The sequence below is a fragment of the Mya arenaria genome, chromosome 9 (genome assembly GCF_026914265.1).
Source record: "Mya arenaria isolate MELC-2E11 chromosome 9, ASM2691426v1".
In the NCBI taxonomy this organism is placed as follows: domain Eukaryota; kingdom Metazoa; phylum Mollusca; class Bivalvia; order Myida; family Myidae; genus Mya; species Mya arenaria.
The window spans coordinates 39,034,030-39,059,169 of record NC_069130.1 but is presented as its reverse complement, the minus strand read 5'-3'; the positions used below and the strand labels follow the sequence as shown (position 1 = coordinate 39,059,169).

Below are 25,140 nucleotides of genomic sequence, written 5' to 3'. Positions count from 1 at the left end.
AATGTGAAAGATAGAGTTATCTTACTTGATTAAATAAGAAGGTTAAATGGTTGGGAGCCTGTGTGTAAAGTTTCAATGCAATGCATGATGTATTTGCTGAAGCATTGACTTAAAAGTGGTTACATGCAAAACCTTAACCAGAATTTCTATGTTGAATAAAAAGGGGCCATTATTTGAATTTAATGCAAACTAGAGTTATCTCACTTGGTTATTTAAGTAGATTGGATGGTTGAGTACCATTTTATTAAGTCTCAATGCAATTCATCCAGTAGTTGCTGAGATATTAACCTATGTGTGCTTACATGCAAAACCTTAACCAGTATTTCTGAGTCCAATAATTAAGGGCAATTATTTGCATTAAATGCAAACTAGAGTTATCTTATTTCGTAAATTAAGTAGGTTCGATGGTTGAGTACCATTGTATCAAGTCTCAATGCAATACCTCAAGCAGTTGCTAAATATTAACCTATGTGTGCTTGCACGCAAAACCTTAACCAGAATTTCTAAGTCAAATAATAAAGGCCTATTATTTGCATTAAATGCAAACTAGAGTTATCTTACTTCATAAATTAAGTAGGTTGGATGGTTGAGTACCATTGTATCAAGTCTCAATGCAATACCTCAAGTAGTTGCTGAGATATTAACCTATGTGTGCTTGCACGCAAAACCGTAACCAGAATTTCTAAGTCAAATAATAAAGGCCTATTATTTGCATTAAATGCAAACTGGAGTTATCTAACTTGGTTAATTGAGTAGGTTGGATGATTGTACCATTGTATCAAGTCTCAATGCAATACCTCAAATAGTTGCTGAGATATTAACCTATGTGTGCTTGCACGCAAAACCTTAACCAGAATTTCTAAGTCAAATAATAAAGGCCTGTTATTGGCATTAAATGCAAAGTAGAGTTATCAAACTTGGTTAATTAAGTAGGTTGGATGGTTGAGTACCATTGTATAAAGTCTCAATGCAATACCTGAAGTAGTTGCTGAGATATTAACCTATGTGTGCTTGCACGCAAAACCTTAACCAAGGGGTGACGCCGACGCTTGGGTGAGTAGTATAGCTCTCCTTATTCTTCGAATAGTGGAGCTAAAAAGGACACTTGCAAGCATACCTTTTATCAGCTGTTTCACGGCCTCGCACCCTCGAGTCGGTATGATAGTTTCGTTATGTCCTCTAGGATATAAGTTCATACCTGGTGAAGCACTTCTACGGTTTTTTGAGCTTAGGGTATGCTAGTTTAATTGTGTCCCATAACATAATAAGTCAATTCCGGGTGCACACATGTGCAGAAGTTGGCAGTCAAGTCGTCTGCGAAGTTTCACCGTGCATAATAAAATTATTTTTAATACTCATGCCTGAACTACACAAAAAATAGTACACACATTATAATTTAAAAGTACTCTTCCAGCAAGTTACTATGTATTTTTACATGCGTCGACCGAATTTAATACAAAAAAGTAAATGTTAACTCATGCCCTTTCCCATATCTGTTCTGTGGCGTGTTGTGCCTTACATCGGTATGCTGGTTCAGCTGTGTCATCTATCGCATACAGTCAAACCTGTTTAATCTGTTCCATGGCATGTCGTGCCTAGGGCCGGTACATGCTAGTTAAGTTGTGTCATCTATCTTGTTAAGTCACCTGTTTAAACTATTCCACAGAGTGTGGTGCTATGGGCCGGTATGCTAGTTCAGTTGTGGTTTTTATCATGTAAAAGCATACCTATTTAATCTGTTTCATGGGATATTGTGCCTTGAGTAGGAATACTAGTTCAGTTGTGTCATCTATCATGGAAAGCCATACCTTTTTGTTCTGTTCCACGGCGTTTCGTACCTAGGGCCTCTATCATGGATAGCCATAACTGCTTAATCTGTTTCGCGGCTTGTTGTGCCTTTGGCCAGTATGCTAGTTCAATTTTGCCATCTCTCTTGTAAAGTCATACCTGTATAATCTGTTAATTCCGCTATCATGTAAATTTGTACCTTCTTAAGCTGATCCACAGCGTGTTGTGCCTCGGATCGGTTTATTAGTTCAGTCTTATCCTCCAGCAGGGTGCGTAGCTTGAACAGGAAGTCCACTAGTTCTGTGTCCTTGACCCTCTGGTCATGGGAATGGCGTACGCGTCGACCAATGTCCCGAACCTTAAATGTAATGTTTGAAATAAGTTTAATAAGATGGCACAAATTGAAATGCATACTATCATGCAATATGTAGTAACTAAACTATATATATGCACTTTAAGACTTCTTGGTTGTTTGGATTAGAGTATCAAATGTACAAAATAATCAGAGCAAAGTTGAAGTTCTTCAAGTGAATACTGAAACATTCTACATTTATTATGAACATTCTTAAAAGCTGAACTCTCACAGATTGACCGTTTAGGCCACGTTTTTATGTTTTGTCTGGGAATGAGCCAATGTTTGCGTTAATGTCTGGAAACCAGTGATATAATGATAATACAGTGAGATGTTGTATGAAAAAAAGCGTTAGTAAAAAATTAGTTTCTCGGCAGTTCTTAATAAGTTGTCTTAAATGGCTAAATTAAATGTATTGATGTGCGAAATCAGCTGAATTTGAGATAAAAATATAATAAACGTCAAAACTGTCAATCTGTGAGAGTGCAGCTTTAAAAAGTCAACGGAATCGTATAATATGATCATAGTGTGATTAATATGTTTACCTCTGTTAATAAATTTTGCTGTGTCGCAACGTTAAACGACAGTTTGGTTTTGAAATCCTCGCAATTTATCATGACGCTGATCACTCCGTTAAAGTCACTGTCTTTGATGGAGGACACGGTATTGTAGCCATCAGGAGGCAGGAAACACTTGCCTATCTCCCAGGGAATGGTGCTCCATTTGTCGGCATTCGTATTCTTCCATGATGGTCCCGAAAACCTGTGATGTTTGACTATTTCATCACGGACGCCTTCACAAATCCCATTTGGACAAGGAGCATACAGTTTTTGAGGACAGTTATGAAATCTACAGTTTCTAGTACTGGTGCATATCCCACGAGTTGGGCACTTCAACACGTTTTCTGTGAAACAATGTGCACATGCTGCCCCGGATGAAAGACCCTTGGATGTTCTAACGGTGCTATAGATGTCCTGGTGAACGCATGTCAGCACGTCATCTACAAGACCCTTTAGACCCTCCTTGGTTATATTGAGGGCGAGGGCTGCCTTAACCCAGTTCTGGGCTTCTTCATTCCCTAATAATTCCCGATAAGAGGCCATTGTTTTGCCATGAGATTGTATTCAATACCTGGTAAAAGAAACAAGTCACTGAGTATTACTTACATTACAAAAGTCCCCTTCGGATTCTTAAACAAATTGAAATTACTAGCATTAAAATAAGAGCTGCACTCTCACAAATAAGTTACTGTTTGCCAACTTATTTATTATTGTCTTGGAATGAGCCATGTTTTTGCATAAATATCTGCAAACTAGTGGTATTAGACTGCTGACAAAAGATCAGATCGCAGATTTTCATATTTCCATCGAAAATTTATCTTTTATGGCTAAAAGAGTTACTAACGGTTTAAGAAAAACACATTTTTTTTAACTAAACTATGAAAATCTGCGATCTGATTTTTGTCAGCAGTCGTATATCACTGGTTTCCATTCATTTTGATATAAATTGGGTCGTTCCAAGACAAATTTTTTTAAAGTTGTCAAAACATTCAATCTGTGAGAGTGCATCTTTAAGAAAATGTTGAAATAGCCACATTTTTCACGCATAAATTAATTTTTTTTATTGGCCTGCATAATATCCCTATTGCCCTCTATCCGCATATTATATTACATGGACCAAGTTTTAATACTTCATTATACAGGGCAAAGATCCAGTTAAGGGATTGGTGTATTCACTGCTATACCAGCCAAATGTATCATAGGTGCTATACACAGCAGCTTTTATGATTTTGGGATAACATTTTTGCTGTTATTATAGGACCCTTTTAAAGTGTAGTAAACTGATTCTTTATGTTGCTATGGCAACCAATAAAATAAAATGATGTGCATGATATCGGACAGACATCCCCTACGGTGGAATCGGTAGGGGGTTAAAATTATTACATATTATACAGCATAAAAGTATTTAAGTATTAACCATTGTAACGGTTCACGGTTATTATATTTTTTACCAAAATAATCAATTTAATGCGATGCAGTCGCATAACTCTTTATTTTGGTAATACATACTGACATAACCCTTAAAGCTGCACTCTCACAGATTTACCAATTTTACATTTTTTTTGTCTTGGAAATAGCGTTTTTTGCTTGATTATCTGCAAACCAATGATACAAGATTGCTGACAAAAAATCGGATCGTAGATTTTTATATTTCCGCTAAAAAAACTTGTGTTTTATGGTTTAAACCATTACTTATGTTTTAAGAAAAATGCATAAAAAATCATTTTTTGAACTTAAATATAAAAATCTAAGATCTAATTTTTTGTCAGCAATCTGTGAGAGTGCAGCTTTAAATCAGCTTAGTATTCGAGATAATATTTTGTCTACTGGTTCAGCCCCTAAAACAGCTGACTGCTAATTTACTTAAGTGAATGTACTGCAGATTTTAAAAATACTGTCATCCCGTTGGGCAAAAATATAATTTCGACCTCCAATCGCAGGTTTGATTAGTATATACAAATTTATTTTAGCTTGATTGTGACGAAAGTTAAGCTTATAGAATCGCTCCCGCGGTCCGTTTCCTGGGCAGAAACCAGTACTGTGTCCAATTTGAGAGGCCATGAGAAAGTACCCCTGGTGGGGATTGAACCCCTTGGGTGAGAGGCGGGGCACCTAAACCACTAGACCATTCTCACCATGATGGGGATCAAACCCACAACCTCTTGGGTGAGAGGCGGACACCTATTTCACTAGACCACTCTCACCCCTCTCGTTATAAATCCAATCTATGGAACCCATAGCATCATCACTCTGGTGAACGAGAATGATTGAATTGATGCTGATCCGTGGTCTAGTGGTAGCGCACTTGACTATCAATCTATGGGTAGGAGGTTCGACTCCCATGCAGGCCTACAGCCTATAATATATAGTAGTATCAGGTATCAGCAGATAAGGTAAATGAAATTATAAAACTATGATTCATTCACTTTTTTTTCAGTACATGTGTAGATGCATTGTTATAGTACAGTATTATTCATTGTATTTATAGTTATCCTTCTTAACCCTGATTTATATGTTTGTTGTATAACATTTACGCAAAGTTTTATTCTATAAGACTTTATGTTTCTTTGTATATGTTCTGATTATCAAGTGTCATGTTTCTTCATATCGGAGGAAATAAAGAATCCCACTTTACTTATCTACATGACATGTTAGAATAATTAATGCGATTGTGGTAAAAATAAGGTACAGTACAGCCTTTTAGCTCACAGAGTCACTGTTAATATCTGAATAATCCAGGGCTTTCTCTGGTCATTTTGGGAAAAAGACCCTAAACATTTTGGGAAATTTTGCGTCGTGAAAATGCCGAAATTGGGAAATTTTACAGTTAATAGAAAAAGCTGTGTAGTCTCTAGAATTAGAAAAAGATTTAATATTAGTTTATTTTCCTTTTAAAGGACCCAAAATGGCTGAAATATCAATCCTTGGGTTGTAAATATCTATTGCAATAAATCATGACAGATAATATTTCATACTGATCTCTGAATGTGATGAAAATCAATGATTCCCCAGATATATTATCAGAAAAGCTTTACATGACATGAATTATTAGGATGTTGCAAATGAACCAATACAGATAAAAAGACTTTTAAAATATATATATTTTTTTTATTGGTATATATTTCTGAAGATTGGAAAAAATACCTTATATTTTGCCTTGGGAATAGGTCTGATAGTCGGACCTGTGGGTACTATACAAAAAGCCCTGTAATCATACACCAAATTGATGATTATGTGTTACTTAGTAATACTATGATTCACAGCCTATAAATAAGTATGCGCTGGGATACCAAGATGATTTTTCACAAAGCTTAAGTTATGCACCAGTCAATTGTAACCACGGCCCCCCCAGGTCCGGGGAATAGCGAGGACTTTGACTTTCGGTCCAGCCAACCCCGGCTAATTTCCCCGCTCTGCGAGGACGAACAGATGGTAGATTCTCCGCCAAATGCCCCCGCACATCAGGGACCCTAGGAAAGGCCAATTCCCCGCTATATTTAAAGCGATGACAAAACCACCGCATTCACCTGGCACTGCGGGGCCACCTGAAAGGACAAAAACACGGCCCATTTCCCTGGTATACCCCCGGACCTGGGGGGCCGTGGTTACAATTGACTGGTCAGTGTTTGACACTAATAGAGAAGGAGTCCACTGGACTCCTTAATTCCAAAATCAAGGAGTCCGGCATAAAATTAAGGAGTCCAGGATAATTACAACATTTATTCAAATTTATTGACTCAATGCTCCAGCTAGCCCTAAATAACAGATTGGGACACCCGCTGCCCTTTTCAAGTACCCAGCTGCCATTTTACTACACCCTGCTGTGCCCTTTTGTTTGCCAGTCAATGTCCAGGAATGAGTTATAAATGTACATACTTTTGACACTAACTTAAAGTTAACAGCTGAGGTAACAAACTGTAAGTATTGAAAGAAGTAACATCACATAAAAAGTTGAGTACTGGCCCTTGCAAGTGTCCCATAAAGGCTAATTTAATTCACATCAAAAGTGTCATTTCTGACCTACCCCCTGGCTGGAGCAATGATGACTATTTATTCAATGATTTCACAGAGCCTTTGGTATTTCATTTCTGAAGGGCAAACTAGAGATTTGTATTCTGAGAGCACAACAAAGTTATATTTTAATTGTTTTATTCAACTAACATGAACATGACTGAAACTATTTATCTAATAGATTCTAATATGACTTGAAAATATTGCCATGAACTGAGGATCTAGCATATAGAACCTTAGCCTCTTGTGAAGTGGCTGTGGAGCCATCAGATATAAGGGAATTGAACGGGGCATTATCAAATACTGAATTTTGTTTAATTGGAACATTCATCTGCAATCAGTGCAATGAGACTCAGACATGCCTTATATGTTGTGCCAATACTAACAGACTTTGCAATATAAGCTTGGTACATGGTGACATAGTCTGTGTAGGACTGTCCTTATTTCTGAATAATGTTCAGCATCCATAAACAGAATGCACTACCTGTCAAAGATAGCTTTGTTCAGCTGAATTAACAAGCAGCCAGCTGGTGACTAACTTAATTATTTTTCCCTTTTTTGCATTTTCTTAGCTTATAATATTATCATGGCCCTTTAAAGTTTTTTGATGGCTTTCAATCGCACGTTAGAGCGCACAGTGACAAAGCTCCCTACAGTCAGGTACTCATATACAGATGTCAGTTCAAATATCAGCCAAGACATTTGTTTTAACCTTGCTTGCTGAATTTCCTTTCTCTATAAATTACAAACTCTTTATCTTTTTTTCTTTTTCAGTTCTTTTAATTTTTGCTGCCGGTGGCGAAATCCATTTTACCGTTGACATAAACATTGTTTACATCTAAAATCAACGAGGAATATTTTTTGTAAACACCGTTTGACAGGTTTTATCGATTCAGTTACCATATTACAAACATTAAAAGATACATGAATACCGGTCTATGACGTCACTTACTACTTTAAAGAGCGTCAAAATGATAACGATTTGACGTGTCGCAAAATAATTATATACGAGCTTTCGGATACTTGTAACCTTCGGATACGATTTGTGTACAATTGGATTTTGAAATGAAGGAGTCCGATGGACTGCCTAGACGGAAACCCCGGTAGTCCGAGCCGAATTTTAGGAGTCTCGGACTACCGGACTCCCGTGTCGAACGCTGCTGGTGCATTAATAATAGAAAGGCTGGTTTCCTACTATAAAAACAATAAAATATAAATAGAACCAAAATGCAATACTTTTGTCATAGAGAATGACAATTCATATATGTATAACTACATGTATGATAAACAAGTCTAATTTCATCTATTCATGACATTTGTGCAACCGTTATGGATGAATGAGTACAGTAGAATCTATGCGATATAATCAGAACGTATTTTGTTAATTCTAAGCCTTTTTCCATTTAATAACTTATCTATTATTTTCACCCTCTTTAACCAGTATGTATGTTCATATGTAATTGTTTATTTGGAGGTTTTAATGGGATAATGACTTTCAAGGTTTGAGCAGTATACATACAGATGATACACGTAAAACGAAAGCAGTTACTGAGTTAGAAGCGTAATAAACAGGTCTAACAGGATCATGAAATTATACGTGAAATGAAACAAGATTTTCAAATATTAAACTCAATTAATATGGTTTTGCATTTCCTAAATGTCTCTGATTACACACATAATGTGATGCTGATCTGAAAAGTTGTTGAATTGTGTTAAAAAAATCAAAACTCACATTTACGGCCGCCATTAAAGCAAATACGTGACATTCAACAAGCGCATGCGCGATAACATTTGGGCGTCAACCGTAACAACTCGGCCTTCTCCGGCAAGATAGCGGACAACTTCAATTGCAACAACTGGACCATCTCCGGCAAGCTTCGAGATAGACCTCGTAAATTGCAGTAAGGATATACGAAAGTGCGATGCGGCCGCCGGCGATTAAAACCTTTTCCATCCGCGTAAAGAAGGCCCATTGTAACAACAAAGAAATGGATTGTGTTAAATTAAATGTGCTGGTTAAAGAGAAGATATTAATTGTAACATCAAAGAATGTTCGCATTTAAATATTTCTAGATGTTTTTCTTATACCTAAAGCACACTGTTTCCACTAAACAAATCGTTAGCACACAGAAAATGTACTTGACAGTAATAAATGAACAGAGTTCATGACATGCATGAAACAATTCTTTACATAACAGATACATTTTATCATGCACCTAATGTCGGCATTATCTCAATCAGCTTAGGATTTCCCTAATGAGTTTTAATTAAGACATAGTTTGCTTATTTTTCAACTTTCTTTGGCTTTAAAAAACTTTACTATTTTGTAAAAAGTATTGCTTGCATTTTGCTGAACTTTGTGGGGTGTGGTGGTTGGTGGAATTACCGAGGATCCGGAAACACCATAAATTGTCAGGCCTTGTGTAATCCTTCTATAAGTGACCCCCCCCCCAAAAAAAAAAAAAAAAAAAAAAAAAACAAACAACAACAACAACTGTGTATAGGAAACAACCTCTGTGTATTGATCTTAATCTAATTGCCTAAGAAATGGACCCTAAATGGCCCTGAGCGAATAAACGAATACACAGGACCATTTAGTGTCCATTTTTAGCTTGACTATTCGAAAAATAGGTGGGCTATACTACACGCCCCAGCGTCGGCGTCAGCGTCCAGTTAAAGTTTTAGGGCAAGTTGGGATTTTCACTTATAAGTCCAATACCTTTCATTAAATTGAGTTAATACTTCACACAATAGTTTAGCACCATCACATGATGAGGTTCGATAACTCCATATTATTCTTTACACAGATTATGGCCCCTGATTGACTATGAAACTTAGGTTAAAGTTTTAGGGCAGGTTGGGATATTTATAAATAACTTCTATCTCCTTTGTTCAATTGACTTAATACTTCACACAGTTGTTCAGGACCATCACACAATGAGGTTAAATAACTCCATATTATCCTAAATACAAGTTATGGCCCCTGATTGACTTAGGTTAAAGTTTTAGGGCAGGTTAAAGTTTTAGGGCAAGTTGGGATTTTCACTTAAAACTTCAATGCCATTCATTCAATTGACTTAATACTTCACACAGTTTTTCAGAGCCATCACATAATTAGGTTAGATAACTCCATATGATATTTTGTACAAATTATGGCCCCTGATTGACCATGGAACTTAGTTTTAGGGCAGGATAGGATATTTATTAATAACTTCTATACCCTTCATTCAATTGACCTAATACTTCACACAATTGTTCAGGACCATCACCCAATGAGTTTACATAACTCCATATCCTTTTTACAAGTTATGGCCCCTGATTGACTTAGGTTAAAGTTTTAGGCAAGTACAAGTTAAGGACAAGTTGGGATTTTAATAAAAAAAAACTTACTATGCTTTTCATTCAATGCACTTAATAAAATTCAAAATTATATATGACCATCTTACAATAAGAAACATAACTCCATTTTAACCCTAAATACAAATTATGTCCCTTAAATACTATTTTTTTTTTAATTTCTATCAAGTTTTTTTACCAAGGGAAAACAAGGAGGGCTATATTATATGGCCCTTGAGTTTTTATTATTATTATTTTTTTTTCAATTTTATTTTAATTCATTTTGAAAGGCATATTTGTATATTCTTTACCACATTTTCATAATGGAAAATCAAGTTATTTGAATGACTTGCGTCATTTTTCGGGTGGTGGGAGGGCAGCATCAAAGTCACCTTATGTATTGAATAATTTTAGTTAGGTTTGACTTATATAGACCAAACGTGGTAATATTATGTATTGTTATTGTATTCACTTCTAAGTCAAAGCGGCGAAGTCTAGCGCGCTGTCTTACGACAGCTCTTGTTATTATAAAACTTCCAAAACGGCACAGCATGATACATCGATCAGATATCAGATAAGAGGGATCAATGCAAGTAGATTTAAAGATCAATAAACAGAGGTTGTGTACTGTATACAGTTTGGGAGGGTGGGTGGGGGGTGGAGGTCTTTTAAGAAGGCTTAAATTAGGACTTTTAGTATATACAATAGAGTATGCGAGATGATTTGTACGCCGGGGTTAAAAATTTCAATGTGTTCGTGGATTGTGTGTCGTGGTTGTTGGGCGAGAGCTAGAGAGCTATATTAGTAAACAGGCATCCAATCGGGTTGGGTATAAACACGGATGCGAAACAGTGGCTCCAGCTCTTTAAGGAGCTGTATATAAAAAAGAGCTAATTACACTTCCTACCTAGAGCAAAAGAACGGACAACATCATAAAACATAATTATGACTCGTTATTTGATCAAATATCACACTTATGGGGGCTTTTTTGAGAAATCGGGGAATGCAGTGTCATATAAATATGTTTAATCTTCACACGTTTTTCGGATATTTTGTCAACGTATTGTTTATAGAGTTATAAGTCCGATTCTCCCATCAAACACATGCATGTTACTCTTTTTCTGGGTTGAGCTGGAGCCAAAGCCAGGGAGCTTGAGCCAAAGCGTGGAGGCTGAGCCAATACGCTGTATAATGATGCACTCAACTCGGAATATTTTAAATAGTTCAAGTTCTGTATTTATAACTAATATTAAGATATTGTTGTATTTTCTAAATACCCTGCTAGCGTTGGGATCGTAAAATCACACTACCAACCCATCACATATAGCACAAGCACCGGGATTGTAGGCTTTAGAACGTTCAGAAATCCATGTGTCAATGCACCTTATTCTAAAGCGTCAAAAAGCGATTTAAAAGAGATATGGGCCATTTTTTCTAGATTCAAGATCTACTGTATTGGTATAAGTTCTAATTCCATTCTAGAAAAAAAACGAAACTTAAAAAAAAAAGATCGAGGTAATGCCTTATTTGGTTATTTAGAGGTGGTTATAAAATTCTAAGAGTCAAAACCAGGACAATTTATGTTCATCCACTGGTGAAGATGCATGTATTATTGTTTATAAAGAATGTTCGAGACAGAAAGGAATTCCGCATCCAAACCAATGCGTTATTATCAAAATCGAATGTTTTCACTTTAACTTTCAGTTTCATTAACATTTATATTTTTGCAAGAAGTAAATAAAAACATTCAACGTACCTATAACATGTAGTTCTACATTATATTCCTTGGAATACATAGTAAAGAAATCATAATGATATAGAACTAATGACATGTCTCCCAGCAGGCCTCATTAGAAATAAGGTTGCAATTTAGCGAACAAGGGGTGTCACCGATGTTATCTATATAACATACGGTTACAAGGCGAAAATGCCAAGTGCCCAACAGTCAGAGTCAAAAGTACAAAAGAACAATATGTTGATTAACTACAGTGGTCCATAATGTTAACCTCAGTCATAGTCACCAGAATGAAGGTGTATGGTCAGTTGGCTAACAACAGTGACCCATAATGTTAACATCAGTCATAGTCACCAGAATGAAGGTGTATGGTCAGTTGACTAACAACAGTGATCCATAATGTTAACCTCAGTCATAGTCACCAGAATAAAGGTGTATGGTCAGTTGACTAACAACAGTGGTCCATAATGTTAACCTCAGTCATAGTCACCAGAATGAAGGTGTATGGTCAGTTGACTAACAACAGTGATCCATAATGTTAACCTCAGTCATAGTCACCAGAATAAAGGTGTATGGTCAGTTGACTAACAACAGTGATCCATAATGTTAACCTCAGTCATAGTCACCAGAATAAAGGTGTAGGGTCAGTTGACTAACACCAGTGATCCATAATGTTAACCTCAGTCATAGTCACCAGAATAAAGGTGTATGGTCAGTTGACTCACAACAGTGACCCATAATGTTAACCTCAGTCATAGTCACCAGAATGAAGGTGTATGGTCAGTTGACTAACACCAGTGACCCATAATGTTAACATCAGTCATAGTCACCAGAATGAAGGTGTATGGTCAGTTGGCTAACAATAGTGATCCATAATGTTAACCTCAGTCATAGCCACCAGAATGAAGGTGTATGGTCAGTTGACTAACAACAGTGGTTAATAATGTTAACCTCAGTCATAATCACCAGAATGAAGGTGTATGGTCAGTTGACTAACACCAGTGATCCATAATGTTAACATCAGTCATAATCACCAGAATAAAGGTGTATGGTCAATTGACTAACAACAGTGACCCATAATGTTAACCTCAGTCATAGTCACCAGAATGAAGGTGTATGGTCAGTTGACTAACAACAGTGACCCATAATGTTAACCTCAGTTATAGTCACCAGAATGAAGGTGTATGGTCAGTTGACTAACAACAGTGACCCATAATGTTAACATCAGTCATAGTCACCAGAATGAAGATGTATGGTCAGTTGGCTAACAATAGTGATCCATAATGTTAACATCAGTCATAGTCACCAGAATGAAGGTGTATGGTCAGTTGACTAACAACAGTAGTCCATAATGTTAACCTCAGTCATAGTCACCAGAATGAAGGTGTATGGTCAGTTTGCTAACACCAGTGATCCATAATGTTAACATCAGTCATAGTCACCAGAATAAAGGTGTATGGTCAGTTGGCTAACTACAGTGGTCCATAATGTTAACCTCAGTCATAGTCACCAGAATGAAGGTGTATGGTCAGTTGACTAACAACAGTGGTTAATAATGTTAACCTCAGTCATAGTCACCAGAATGAAGGTGTATGGTCAGTTTGCTAACACCAGTGATCCATAATGTTAACATCAGTCATAGTCACCAGAATAAAGGTATATGGTCAGTTGGCTAATTGCAGTGACCCATAATGTTAACCTCAGTCATAGTCACCAGAATAAAGGTGTATGGTCAGTTGGCTAACACCAGTGACCCATAATGTTAACCTCAGTCATAGTCACCAGAATAAAGGTATATGGTCAGTTGGCTAACACCAGTGGTCCATAATGTCAACCTCAGTCATAGTCACCAGAATAAAGGTGTATGGTCAGTTGGCTAACACCAGTGACCCATAATGTTAACCTCAGTCATAGTCACCAGAATGAAGGTGTATGGTCAGTTGGCTAACACCAGTGACCCATAATGTTAACCTCAGTCATAGTCACCAGAATAAAGGTATATGGTCAGTTGGCTAACAACAGTGGTCCATAATGTTAACCTCAGTCATAGTCACCAGAATAAAGGTGTATGGTCAGTTGACTAACACCAGTGACCCATAATGTTAACCTCAGTCATAGTCACCAGAATGAATGTTTATGGTCAGTTGGCTAACTACAGTGACCCATAATGTTAACCTCAGTAATAGTCACCAGAATGAAGGTGTATGGTCAGTTGACTAACAACAGTGCTCCAGAACATACACCGTAGTGATAGTCACCAGAATGAAGGTGTATGGTCAGTTGACTAACAACAGTGCTCCAGAACATACACCGTAGTGATAGTCACCAGAATGAAGGTGTATGGTCAGTCGACTAACAACAGTGCTCCAGAACATACACCGTAGTGATAGTCACCAGAATGAAGGTGTATGGTCAGTCGACTAACAACAGTGCTCCAGAACATACACCGTTGTGATAGTCACCAGAATGAAGGTGTATGGTCAGTCGACTAACAACAGTGGTCCATATTGTTAACCTCAGTCATAGTCACCAGAATGAAGGTGTATGGTCAGTTGACTAATAACAGTGGTCATACCATTTTGGGCCATATTTTTATTTGAAATTGATGTTACGCACATGCGTAAGTGCGTAACGCTGGCTACGCCCCTGATCTTGTATTAAGTTATAATGCTGTTTCATACTACATGTGATATGTTTACTCCGAAATATATTTAGAGAATTTTACGCAATGTACTCGTGTGAAATGTGTATATATGGCCCAAGGCTCCATGCAATATCGGTATGTGCTAGAATCTCATCATGCACAATGCCATCATTTAGTGTATTGTTGAAATGTTTTATGCATTGTCTCTTTGAAACTCAATCTCAGTTTTTATGATAAAATCATTATAACTGTAGCAACAATGCGAGCATGCAGTTGACAAAATGGTGGGGAAAATGACCAGATCCCATAAGACGTAGTGTGACCTTGACCAGTAACTATCAGTCAGCCAGATCAATTCCGAATTTGCTTTTATATTTAAAGCCTTCTTCTCGTTGTGTTTAGCCTGTATTATATATTATTTTACACAAATATTCCAACTAATATATGCCAGAAATGACTGAAAAAAATGTATTCGTTTGCTTACAAGATCGATTTTGAGCATCGTATATCACTTTGAAATGATGCCAGATTATTTTTCCAGAACTTTTTGGACCGTAAAGTGTTATTTTATGGAGGAATTCATATAAATATAAGAACGACACTTAATGTGCTCTAACTATTTATTGCGACATGTATTGTACGATATCTTAACTAGAACTGATAAGCATGTGGCTGTGCCTAGGTATTTAACTCACTAGGGCAGATAGCCCTTAGATGATAAAGTTATCATGTAACATAAAGGAAGTCATTTCAGGCGGCAATGACCATTGAAATACGAGACAGAAATATATTATGAATTCCGAAGCACCTTTAATCTGGGGAACTCTAAGAAGCAATGACAAATATATATTGTTTGATGTCGACAATTTCTTAGATCAATCACAATTTTGATATGTACAATTGCATGTGCATTTGAATACAATAATATACGTATTCAACTATTATATCAGCACTATACATATTCAGGCCGCTTTCCCATAAGTCCGCAAACATGCATCGGCAAAAGCAAGTTTAATTTTACAGAAATTTTCAAAATTAATTTCTCGAACTAGTGCGGAAACAACCTGTTGTCAGAAATAATATAGATTGGCCAATGTAGCGAGAAACACAAGGCAATCCATTGCAAATCCTATCACCCCTCACCTGGCATACCAAACACTTCGTGTAACCCACCCCTCACCATCACCTTGCATACCAAACACTTCGTGTAACCCACCCCTCACCTCGTATACCAAACACCTCGTGTAACCCTCCCCTCACCTCGTATACCAAACACTTCGTGTAACCCTCCCCTCACCTCGTATACCAAACACTTCGTGTAACCTCCCCTCACCTCGTATACCGAACATTTCGTGTAACCCACCCCTCACCTTGCATACCAAACACCTCGTGTAACCCACCCCTCACCTCGCATACCAAACATTTCGTGTAACCCACCCCTCACCTTGCATACCAAACACTTCGTGTAACCCACCCCTCACCTTGCATACCAAACACTTCGTGTAACCCACCCCTCACCTCGTATACCAAACACTTCGTGTAACCCACCCCTCACCTCGCATACCAAACACTTCGTGTAACCCTCCCCTCACCTCGTATACCGAACACTTCGTGTAACCCACCCCTCACCTCGTATACCGAACATTTCGTGTAACCCACCCCTCACCTCGTATACCAAACACTTCGTGTAACCCTCCCCTCACCTCGTATACCGAACATTTCGTGTAACCCACCCCTCACCTCGTATACCAAACACTTCGTATAACCCACCCCTCACCTCGTATACCAAACACTTCGTGTAACCCACCCCTCACCTCGTATACCAAACACTTCGTATAACCCACCCCTCACCTCGTATACCAAACACTTCGTGTAACCCACCCCTCACCTCGTATACCGAACATTTCGTGTAACCCACCCCTCACCTCGTATACCAAACACTTCGTGTAACCCTCCCCTCACCTCGTATACCGAACATTTCGTGTAACCCACCCCTCACCTTGCATACCGAACACTTCGTGTAACCCACCCCTCACCTTGCATACCAAACACTTCGTGTAACCCAGCCCTCACCTTGCATACCAAACACCTCGTGTAACCCCCTCCCCGCATTCCATACCAAATCAACGTGGAACCCCCTCCCTGCCGTGCATACCAACATCTATGTGTAACCCCCTCCCTGCCGTGCATACCAAACTCTATGTGTAACCCCCTCCCTGTCGTGCATACCAAACTCTATGTGTACCCCCTCCCTGCCGTGCATACCAAACACTTCGTGTACCCCCTCCCTGTTGTGCATACCAAACACTTCGTGTACCCCCTCCCTGTCTTGCATACCAAACTTTATGTGTAACGCCCTCCCTGCCGTGCATACCAAACACTTCGTGTACCCCCTCCCTGCCATGCATACCAAACTATATGTGTACCAACTTCCGTGCCTTGCATTCCAAACACTTCGTTTACCCCCCTCCCTGCCGTGCATACCAAACACTTTGTGTAACCCCCTCCCTGTCGTGCATACCAAACTATATGAGTACCCCATCCCTGCCGTGCATACCAAACACTTTGTGTACCCCATCCCTGCCGTGCATACCAAACACTTTGTGTAACCCCCTCCCTGCCGTGCATACCAAACACTTTGTGTACCCCATCCTTGCCGTGCATACCAAACACTTTGTGTAACCCCCTCCCTGCCGTGCATACCAAACACTTTGTGTACCCCATTCTTGCCGTGCATACCAAACACTTTGTGTAACCCCCTCCCTGCCGTGCATACCAAACTCTATGTGTACCCCATCCCTGCCGTGCATACCAAACACTTTGTGTAACCCCCTCCCTGCCGTGCATACCAAACACTTTGTGTAACCCCCTTCCTGCCGTGCATACTAAACACTTTGGGTAACCCCCTCCCTGCCGTGCATACCAAACACTTTGTGTACCCCATCCCTGCCGTGCATACCAAACACTTTGTGTAACCCCCTCCCTGCCGTGCATACCAAACACTTTGTGTAACCCCCTCCCGGCCGTTCATACCAAACTATATGTTAACCCACTCTCTGCCATGCAAACCAAACACTATGTATAAACCCCTTCATGCCGTGCATACCAAACACTACGTGTAACCCCTTCCTTGCCGTGCATACCAAACACTACGTGTAAACTCTCCCTGCCGTGCATACCAAACACTTTGTGTAACCCGCTCCCTGCCGTGCATAACAAACTATATGTGTACCCCCTCCCTGCCGTGCATACCAAACACTTTGTGTAACCCCTCCCTGCCGTGCGTACCAAACTCTATTTGTAACCCATCCATGCCGTGCATACCAAACTCTATGTGTACCCCCCTCCCTGCCGTGCATAACAAACTCTATGTGTAAACCCCTCCCTGTCGTGCATACCAAACTCTATGTGTAACCCCCTCCTTGCCGTGCATACCAAACTCTATGTGTACCCCACTCCCTGCCATGCATACCAAACACTTCGTGTAACCCTCTCTCTTCCTTGCTTACCAGACATTTTGGGTTACCCCCTCCCTTCCTTGCATACTAGACATTTTATGTAACACCCTCCCTACTTGCATACCAGACATTTCGTGTAATTCCGTCCCTTCCTTGCATACCAGACAGTTCGTGTAACCCCCTCCCTTCCTTGCATACCAGACCCGACATGTAACCCACGCCCTCCATCACATACCAGACATTTCGTGTAACCCCCTCCCTTCCTTGCATACCAGACATTTTGTGTACCCCCTTCCCTTCCTTGCATTCCAGACATTTTGTGTACCCCCCTCCCTTCCTTGCATACCAGACATTTTGTGTAACCCCCTCCCTTCTTTGCATATCAGACATTTTGTGTTACCCCCTCCCATCCTTGCATACTAGACATTTTATGTAACACCCTCCCTACTTGCATACCAGACATTTTGTGTAACCCCGTCCCTTCCTTGCATACCAGACATTTCGTGTAACCCCCTCCCTTCCTTGCATACCAGACACGACGTGTAACCCACGCCCTCCATCGCATACCAGACATTTCGTGTAACCCCCCTCCCTTCCTTGCATACCAGACATTTTGTGTACCCTCCTCCCTTCCTTGCATTCCAGACATTTTGTGTACCCCCCTCCCTTCCTTGCATACCAGACATTTTGTGTAACCCCTTCCCTTCCTTGCATACCATACATTTCGTGTAACCCCTCCCTTCTTTGCATACCAGACATTTTGTGTAACCCCCTCCCTTCTTTGCATACCAGACATTTTGTGTATCCCCCTCCCGCATTCCAGACATTTCGTGTAACCCCCGCCCCCCATTGCATACCAGACATTTCGTATAACCCACTCCCTGCCTTGCATACCAAACAGTACGTGTATCCAACTCCCTGCCTTGCATACCAAACACTACGTGTAACCCCCTATCTTCCATGCATTCCAGACATTTTGTGTAACCCCCTCTCTTCCTTGCATACAAGACATTAAAAAGCTTTTCTGGTGACCGGCATCACGTCTCTTTCCGTGTGTAAACATGTATCCGTCAAACCGCAGGTACGTTTTTACACTCCGAACTCGACGCGAAACAGGTCACCAGAAAAACGTCCTATCATAATAACCACTATGTAGTGTGTCCCATGACGTGATAAGCAGCCCATGAAATGTTGTTGTTTTTTATTATTATTTTCAGGGTCAAGACTGATTTTACTCAATACGTAATCGCGCGCGCGTGTGTGTGTAAAAACGTAATCGCGCGTGTGTGTGCGGGCGCGTGTGTGTTTGGGTGTTGTAACAAAAATGTAGAGTAGGATATATAGATGAAAACAAAGGGGAAACCAGTAGTTTTACAAACAAATGGCCAACTTAAAAATGCTGCAACGACCGGCCCATGACATTCCTGGCAAAATGCCGAATTAATGTATACATGCCAACTGAGATAAACTGCTGAATAAGACTGTTGTTTGTGTATTTAACTTATCATCCTTAAACAAGCCGGATAAAGCCACTTTCAGAATGAATGAGTGCGGAAGAGATATAAATTCCCGGTTTGCCATTGTATAATGTATATATTGTGCAAACCATCTTGATGTCCTAACTTTAAAACAACTGCAGTTATGTCAGTTAATTTGTGTGTGTTTTTTCAAACTGTATTAAGAAAAAACACCCTTTTTATGTCTATTTGCGAGACTGCATCTAAATCTGCATGGTAGGGTGTATCTTTATTTAATTTCGCTCGACTGTGACGTAAGTTGACACCTTGTTGAATCACACTCGAGCCTAGATCTGTTTCTGAGTAGAAATCAGTACCGAAGCCCGTGTTGTGAGGTCATGATATAGTTCCCATAGTCACGTGAACTAGACAATAGAATGTAGTCATATGATTGATCTTGAAACTTCATGCAGCTTATACTTCCTTCTTCCTTCTCGTATTTGCCCTCTTCATAATGATTGAACTACATGTTTTAGTGCCCTCTTCAAAATGACTGAACTACATGTTTTAGTGCTTTTTAACCTTGAATTATGTGGCCACGTAGATATTAATTATTTTTTATAAAGGATATTTCTTTCTGTACATATAGCATATGTTGTTTTTTTACCAGTAAAGTCAAATGAGTTAAGTATAATAATGCATTAAGATTAATAAATAAACATCATTCTTTATTGTGCGCCATAAGTTCATGTAGTTCTCGGAGCCTACATGAAACCTTATCATATCACCATATATCGCTTGTCGGAATTTCTCGAATTCGAGTCGTCTGCAGAATTTTCGACTGGCTTAAATTTTCAGAAACCGTAAGTTCGAAATATTGATGTTAGTTCAAACCGTACATATATAAATACAACACAATAATCAATATATAACAACAGTAACAAGTCAGAGTCATATATTTGCGATAGCAACTAGGTGTACGTATTCGTTTTATCTCAGGCCACAAACTATCTCGTTCCAAAGGCTTAGTTTTCTCCCACCTCAGATAAGTAGATATAAATATTTGGCCATGCTGGGAATTATTTTTTCCCACCTCAGATTATAAAGTAAATAAAAAAATGGCAATGCTGGAAATTCGTAGCTTGCCCAAGGGCAAAAATAAAAAAGAACCCATATGGAACTCCTTTTTTAAATCACACAATAACCTCCCTGGTTGAGGTACGTCGTCTGTAGCCTAATGGAAACCTTGTCTTGTGGCAATATTTAAAATCCAAATTAATTATTTATCGCTTCAAATGGCACCATTAATAATTTTTAACGCTCCATTCAAGACATAATGCTGCACACTCTTCTCATATCTATTTAAAGAACGGTTTAGCTATTTACATAATCTGAATCACTGCACGCATGTCCATGACAACCACGAATTTTGACATATCTATACGCACATTATTCTCACTACGCACAAACAAGTTCTAGCAGAAAACATTCATTTTTACGTTATTTCGTTTAACTGAGGCGGGAGAAAAAGCATCTTTAATAACGGCTCCTGTAAGATTGTTTCATCCCAACTCTAGCGCAGGGTGTTCTGCGGAAACTCAGTAAAACTCGTTTCCGCAAAACACCCTACGCTCAGGTTGGTCTTACACTCTCGGTCATGGAAGATCCTTAAAATCTTCAGGCAAATGCTTATTTATGTCGTAACCACGAGTAAGATATAATTTAGTCGTGGGAATGAGATAAGTACACGTGGTCACGAGATAAAGGAACCCACACCTCTATGCCACCGTACATACCGGCCACATGCGAATATTTTTCATACTATAAAACACAACATTCACAATACAAATGTAGACATCTAGTCCTGGAAGAACTTTAAGTAGATTAGTGGTTTACATTATGTTTTTTTCACTTCTTATTAAGATCCACTAGCAAACGGATAAGAGACAGACAATGACTCTCTAGACCTTTTGGTATCGATACTTGCAAATACAACACACTCGCTATGTAATGACAAATACTTACAAAGCAACACTTTTCGGTATTGTAATGTCACTGGGGTCAAAAGTGGTCCCACCCCACGGGTCTGAAGTTTTTCTAAATGCCTATATAGTAAAATCTTTGAAAACATTCTTTTCTTAAACCGCAAAACACAGGAGCTTATTTCGATAATTGATTGTAGTCGTCACTTCGAAAATCTTCAATTCATAGCCACGTCATAGATGGCATTAAATAATATATTCCTTTCTGCTGTGTTTTCATCTTAAATCACGATTGAAATTCATTGCGCACTTAAATTTTGCAAAATAATAAAAAATGACACAATAATTCCACTTCACGACTAAGATCTTGAATAAAACAGACCCGTGCACCATTTTATACAACATAATTATATTTACACTGATAGAAAACATACCATAAGTATCGATGCATACATTAATCTATTCTCTATCATATATAAACTAGAGTTTGTAAGACGCTGACTGAATGAGTCATGTTTGCAATTTTCAATGAGGAAGTGTCTATGGAAAACATTTTGGCAATATAAGAACAATGATTTCCCAATGAAAATAACAATTCTCACTCACCGTCAACTAAAACGACATATAAATATATGAATAATATAACGTTTAAAAAGAGAATTTAAAAAGTTATTGACTGTGTTTTTATTTTGGCTTGTCGCCGGAGTTCGCATAGTTAGAAATATTCACTGCCTATGACAACGATTAATAAACTCGTTGTGCTGTAAATAAGTATAGTGGAATATACGGGCATATTGTGGCTAATAGATTTTGTATTTGCTAAAAAATAAAGTTATTAATTACGAAATTAATTGACTGATTTCATTTATGGTAAAATAAAAAAGTTCAAAGCTTTAAGCCACATGATTTAAAATATACAACAAGAAATATAAGTGCCAAACACGAAATAAGTTGACTAAATTTAAATTATACTGATATCAAAAGAAAAGTCAATGCTTAATTCACTAAAAGAAGTATACATGATGAAAATCTATCCCGAAATAATAACTAGGCGGAGTTGACCTGACAACACTGATTGTTTTTAGTGATAACGCAAGGTATTAGTCGTGATAAAAATAATCGTTTCCGTGGGATGGAGTTACTACGACTGACAAATATGTGAAAAATATTCTACGAACTAATCAATAATAGGATGATTCCGTCATAGTTCGGATATTTCCGTAAATGAAAAATAACAATGCGAATTCAATAAATTCAATAAAACCAATTTAGCCGCGTCTTTGATGCTTAGCTTCTACATTGTACATTTGTCTTGTCATTGTCGTAGAATAGTTATCAGAAAATATCACTAAGAATAACACGAAATAAAACACGAAATGAAAAACACATTTTTTGTTTAAATAGTAATAGACTCATAAATACTTACAGCTTTCTAATGACCTCCTGTTCGTCCTTATCGAGAGTTTCATGTAATGATTCAGATATCCGTTACTACACTTAACGCATGAATACAGGATACTAATAATTCTCCGTGTAACAAATAACAGTGATATTTAAAAGTATATAAAGGAAATAAATACAAATAGAAAAACAAAATACTTTGCTGATTTACACTGGCACCAAATATCTTTATTGACTTTATATTTAACATGTTCATGAAATCTAGTATTGAGAACAAATTGTTTACATGGGACTACTTTTCTGATTAATTGGGATGATTCAGCAGTCTCATCAACCGGCATTGTCGCTAGGCCAAATGAAGAAAATTATGCTTGTTCGTGATGTTTGGTCAATTTAATGGACATTGGTTAACACTTAAAGCTACGAGGTTTGTAGAGCTCAAACCCGGATATGGTGGCCGGCGCCCCGTCAATTCCATATCACCAATTAACCCCGTAACGTATTAATCACATCGACAACCTCTTTATATTGATCAAAACGCCAACGTCTCGGTTTGCGATATAAACGTTATAAATTGTTCGGTATAATGATTAAAGGAATTAATCACCAATGCTATATACATTAAAAATTCCTGATGCTAGTCAGTTTTTACAGTCGACCAACATACAAAACTCAACCATTTGTTTCCATCATCATGAATACCCTTTATTGGCATTCAGAACAAAACGTATCCCGCATACTTCGTGCAATTATAGAAAACCTCCGGCCATAAAGAATAACTCAAGGCGACAATAATACCATTATTGAATGGACAGACATTCTGATAAGGCCACAACATGAAATCATGTGTGCAATTAACTCGTGATGAAAGGCTTATGAAACAGTTCCAGAAGTAGTTGACCACAAGTACGAGAGTTTTATGATAGATTAGCATGTATGGACCCACCCGTACGAAATAAAGGGGCGGATTGAGAGGGCTGAATTGAGGCGGAGTTGGCACGGAATCAGTAAATTCTGCCTGATGTATGGACGGAATTATTATTCTGCCCAAAAACTATACATCTTTGTGGAAGATTCAGGGCTTAACATTATTTAAAATTTCCAGGTGTGAACAAATAACGGGCGCATTTTAATACTTAAGCATATATGTGACTCGGAATTTCGTACTTCTGTTTTTATTATGCAACCTTTTGGGCGGATTATTCTACTTAAACATTTCAGTGAAGCGAAAATTTGTACTTAGCCTTAAATTTTGAACCAAACAATTCAAAATAATTAAAAGTCATGCGAAATTATTGAATGTAAATATCTTCTATGTTATTATCTGAACACCAAATACTCCGTATGCTATAAAAGATGCATCAGAAAAATATAAAAATATTAAGGGAAGTTAAAAGCATAAAACATGATCCCATGAGATATATTTACACTCAGTTTCTATGAACTTTGAAATCCACTTGAAATGTCACTTGACAGTTATTGTTATATTATTACATCAATTACTTATAAGTGATGGAACTTAACTTTGCCCAGATGACTATTAATGATTAACTTCCACTCGATTTGAGACCATCATGTACAATTTAGCCACCAATACCATTACTTAAGTGAATACTACAGAAACAAGCTCAGTAGCAAAAAGTTTAAACTTAATTTTCTGTCAAAAAACGCAAATGGATCTATGGCAAAGCGGGCAGTACACATACAGACAGACTGTTCACGACTTTAAATTCTGCTAAGCGAAGACCTCACATTTTCGCCTGAAGATCCAATTAAATACATAATTGACAAAATGAAATTTCGAAAACGAACCTTATAAGACGAACCTACGGCGGCATTTTAAGCTGTACAACACTAACAGGTTAACTAGTTATTGTTTGCGAATTCCACTTAATAAGTAACATACTAGCTGGTTAACGTAATAAGATTCGTGTCACCACTTAGCTATAAATACATTCCAGATTCAGGCGCTAACAGGTTAACTAGTTATGGTTTGCGAATTCCACTTAATAAGTAACATACTAGCTGGTTAACGTAATAAGATTCGTGTCACCACTTAGCTATAAATACATTCCAGATTCAGGCGCTAACAGGTTAACTAGTTATGGTTTGCGAATTCCACTTAATAAGTAACATACTAGCTGGTTAACGTAATAAGATTCGTGTCACCACTTAGCTATAAATACATTCCAGATTCAGGCGCTAACAGGTTAACTAGTTATGGTTTGCGAATTCCACTTAATAAGTAACATACTAGCTGGCTAACGTAATAAGATTCGTGTCACCACACATATAAATACATTCCAGATTCAGGCGCTAACAGGTTAACTAGTTATGGTTTGCGAATTCCACTTAATAAGTAACATACTAGCTGGCTAACGTAATAAGATTCGTGTCACCACACATATAAATACAT

At 38.1% G+C, this 25,140-nt stretch overlaps 1 protein-coding gene across 3 annotated transcripts in view; it reads right to left on the bottom strand.

Moving 5' to 3' along the window:
* The window catches only part of LOC128246604 (uncharacterized), a 31,960-nt gene extending 9,102 nt beyond the window's left edge, over positions 1-22,858 (bottom strand). The window contains exons 1-3 of one of the 3 annotated variants that reach the window (XM_052964888.1): positions 22,750-22,858; positions 2,686-3,271; positions 1,988-2,146 (exon numbers count right to left, since the gene is read on the bottom strand). In XM_052964888.1, the coding sequence (XP_052820848.1) occupies positions 1,988-2,146; positions 2,686-3,243 (717 nt within the window). In that variant the 5' untranslated portion in view covers positions 3,244-3,271; positions 22,750-22,858. Of the gene's footprint in view, positions 1-1,987; positions 2,147-2,685; positions 3,272-8,443; positions 8,496-21,366; positions 21,705-22,749 lie in introns of those variants that run through there. The other 2 variants (XM_052964890.1, XM_052964889.1) reach the window with 2 other exon arrangements.
* Positions 22,859-25,140: the final 2,282 nt, after the last annotated feature.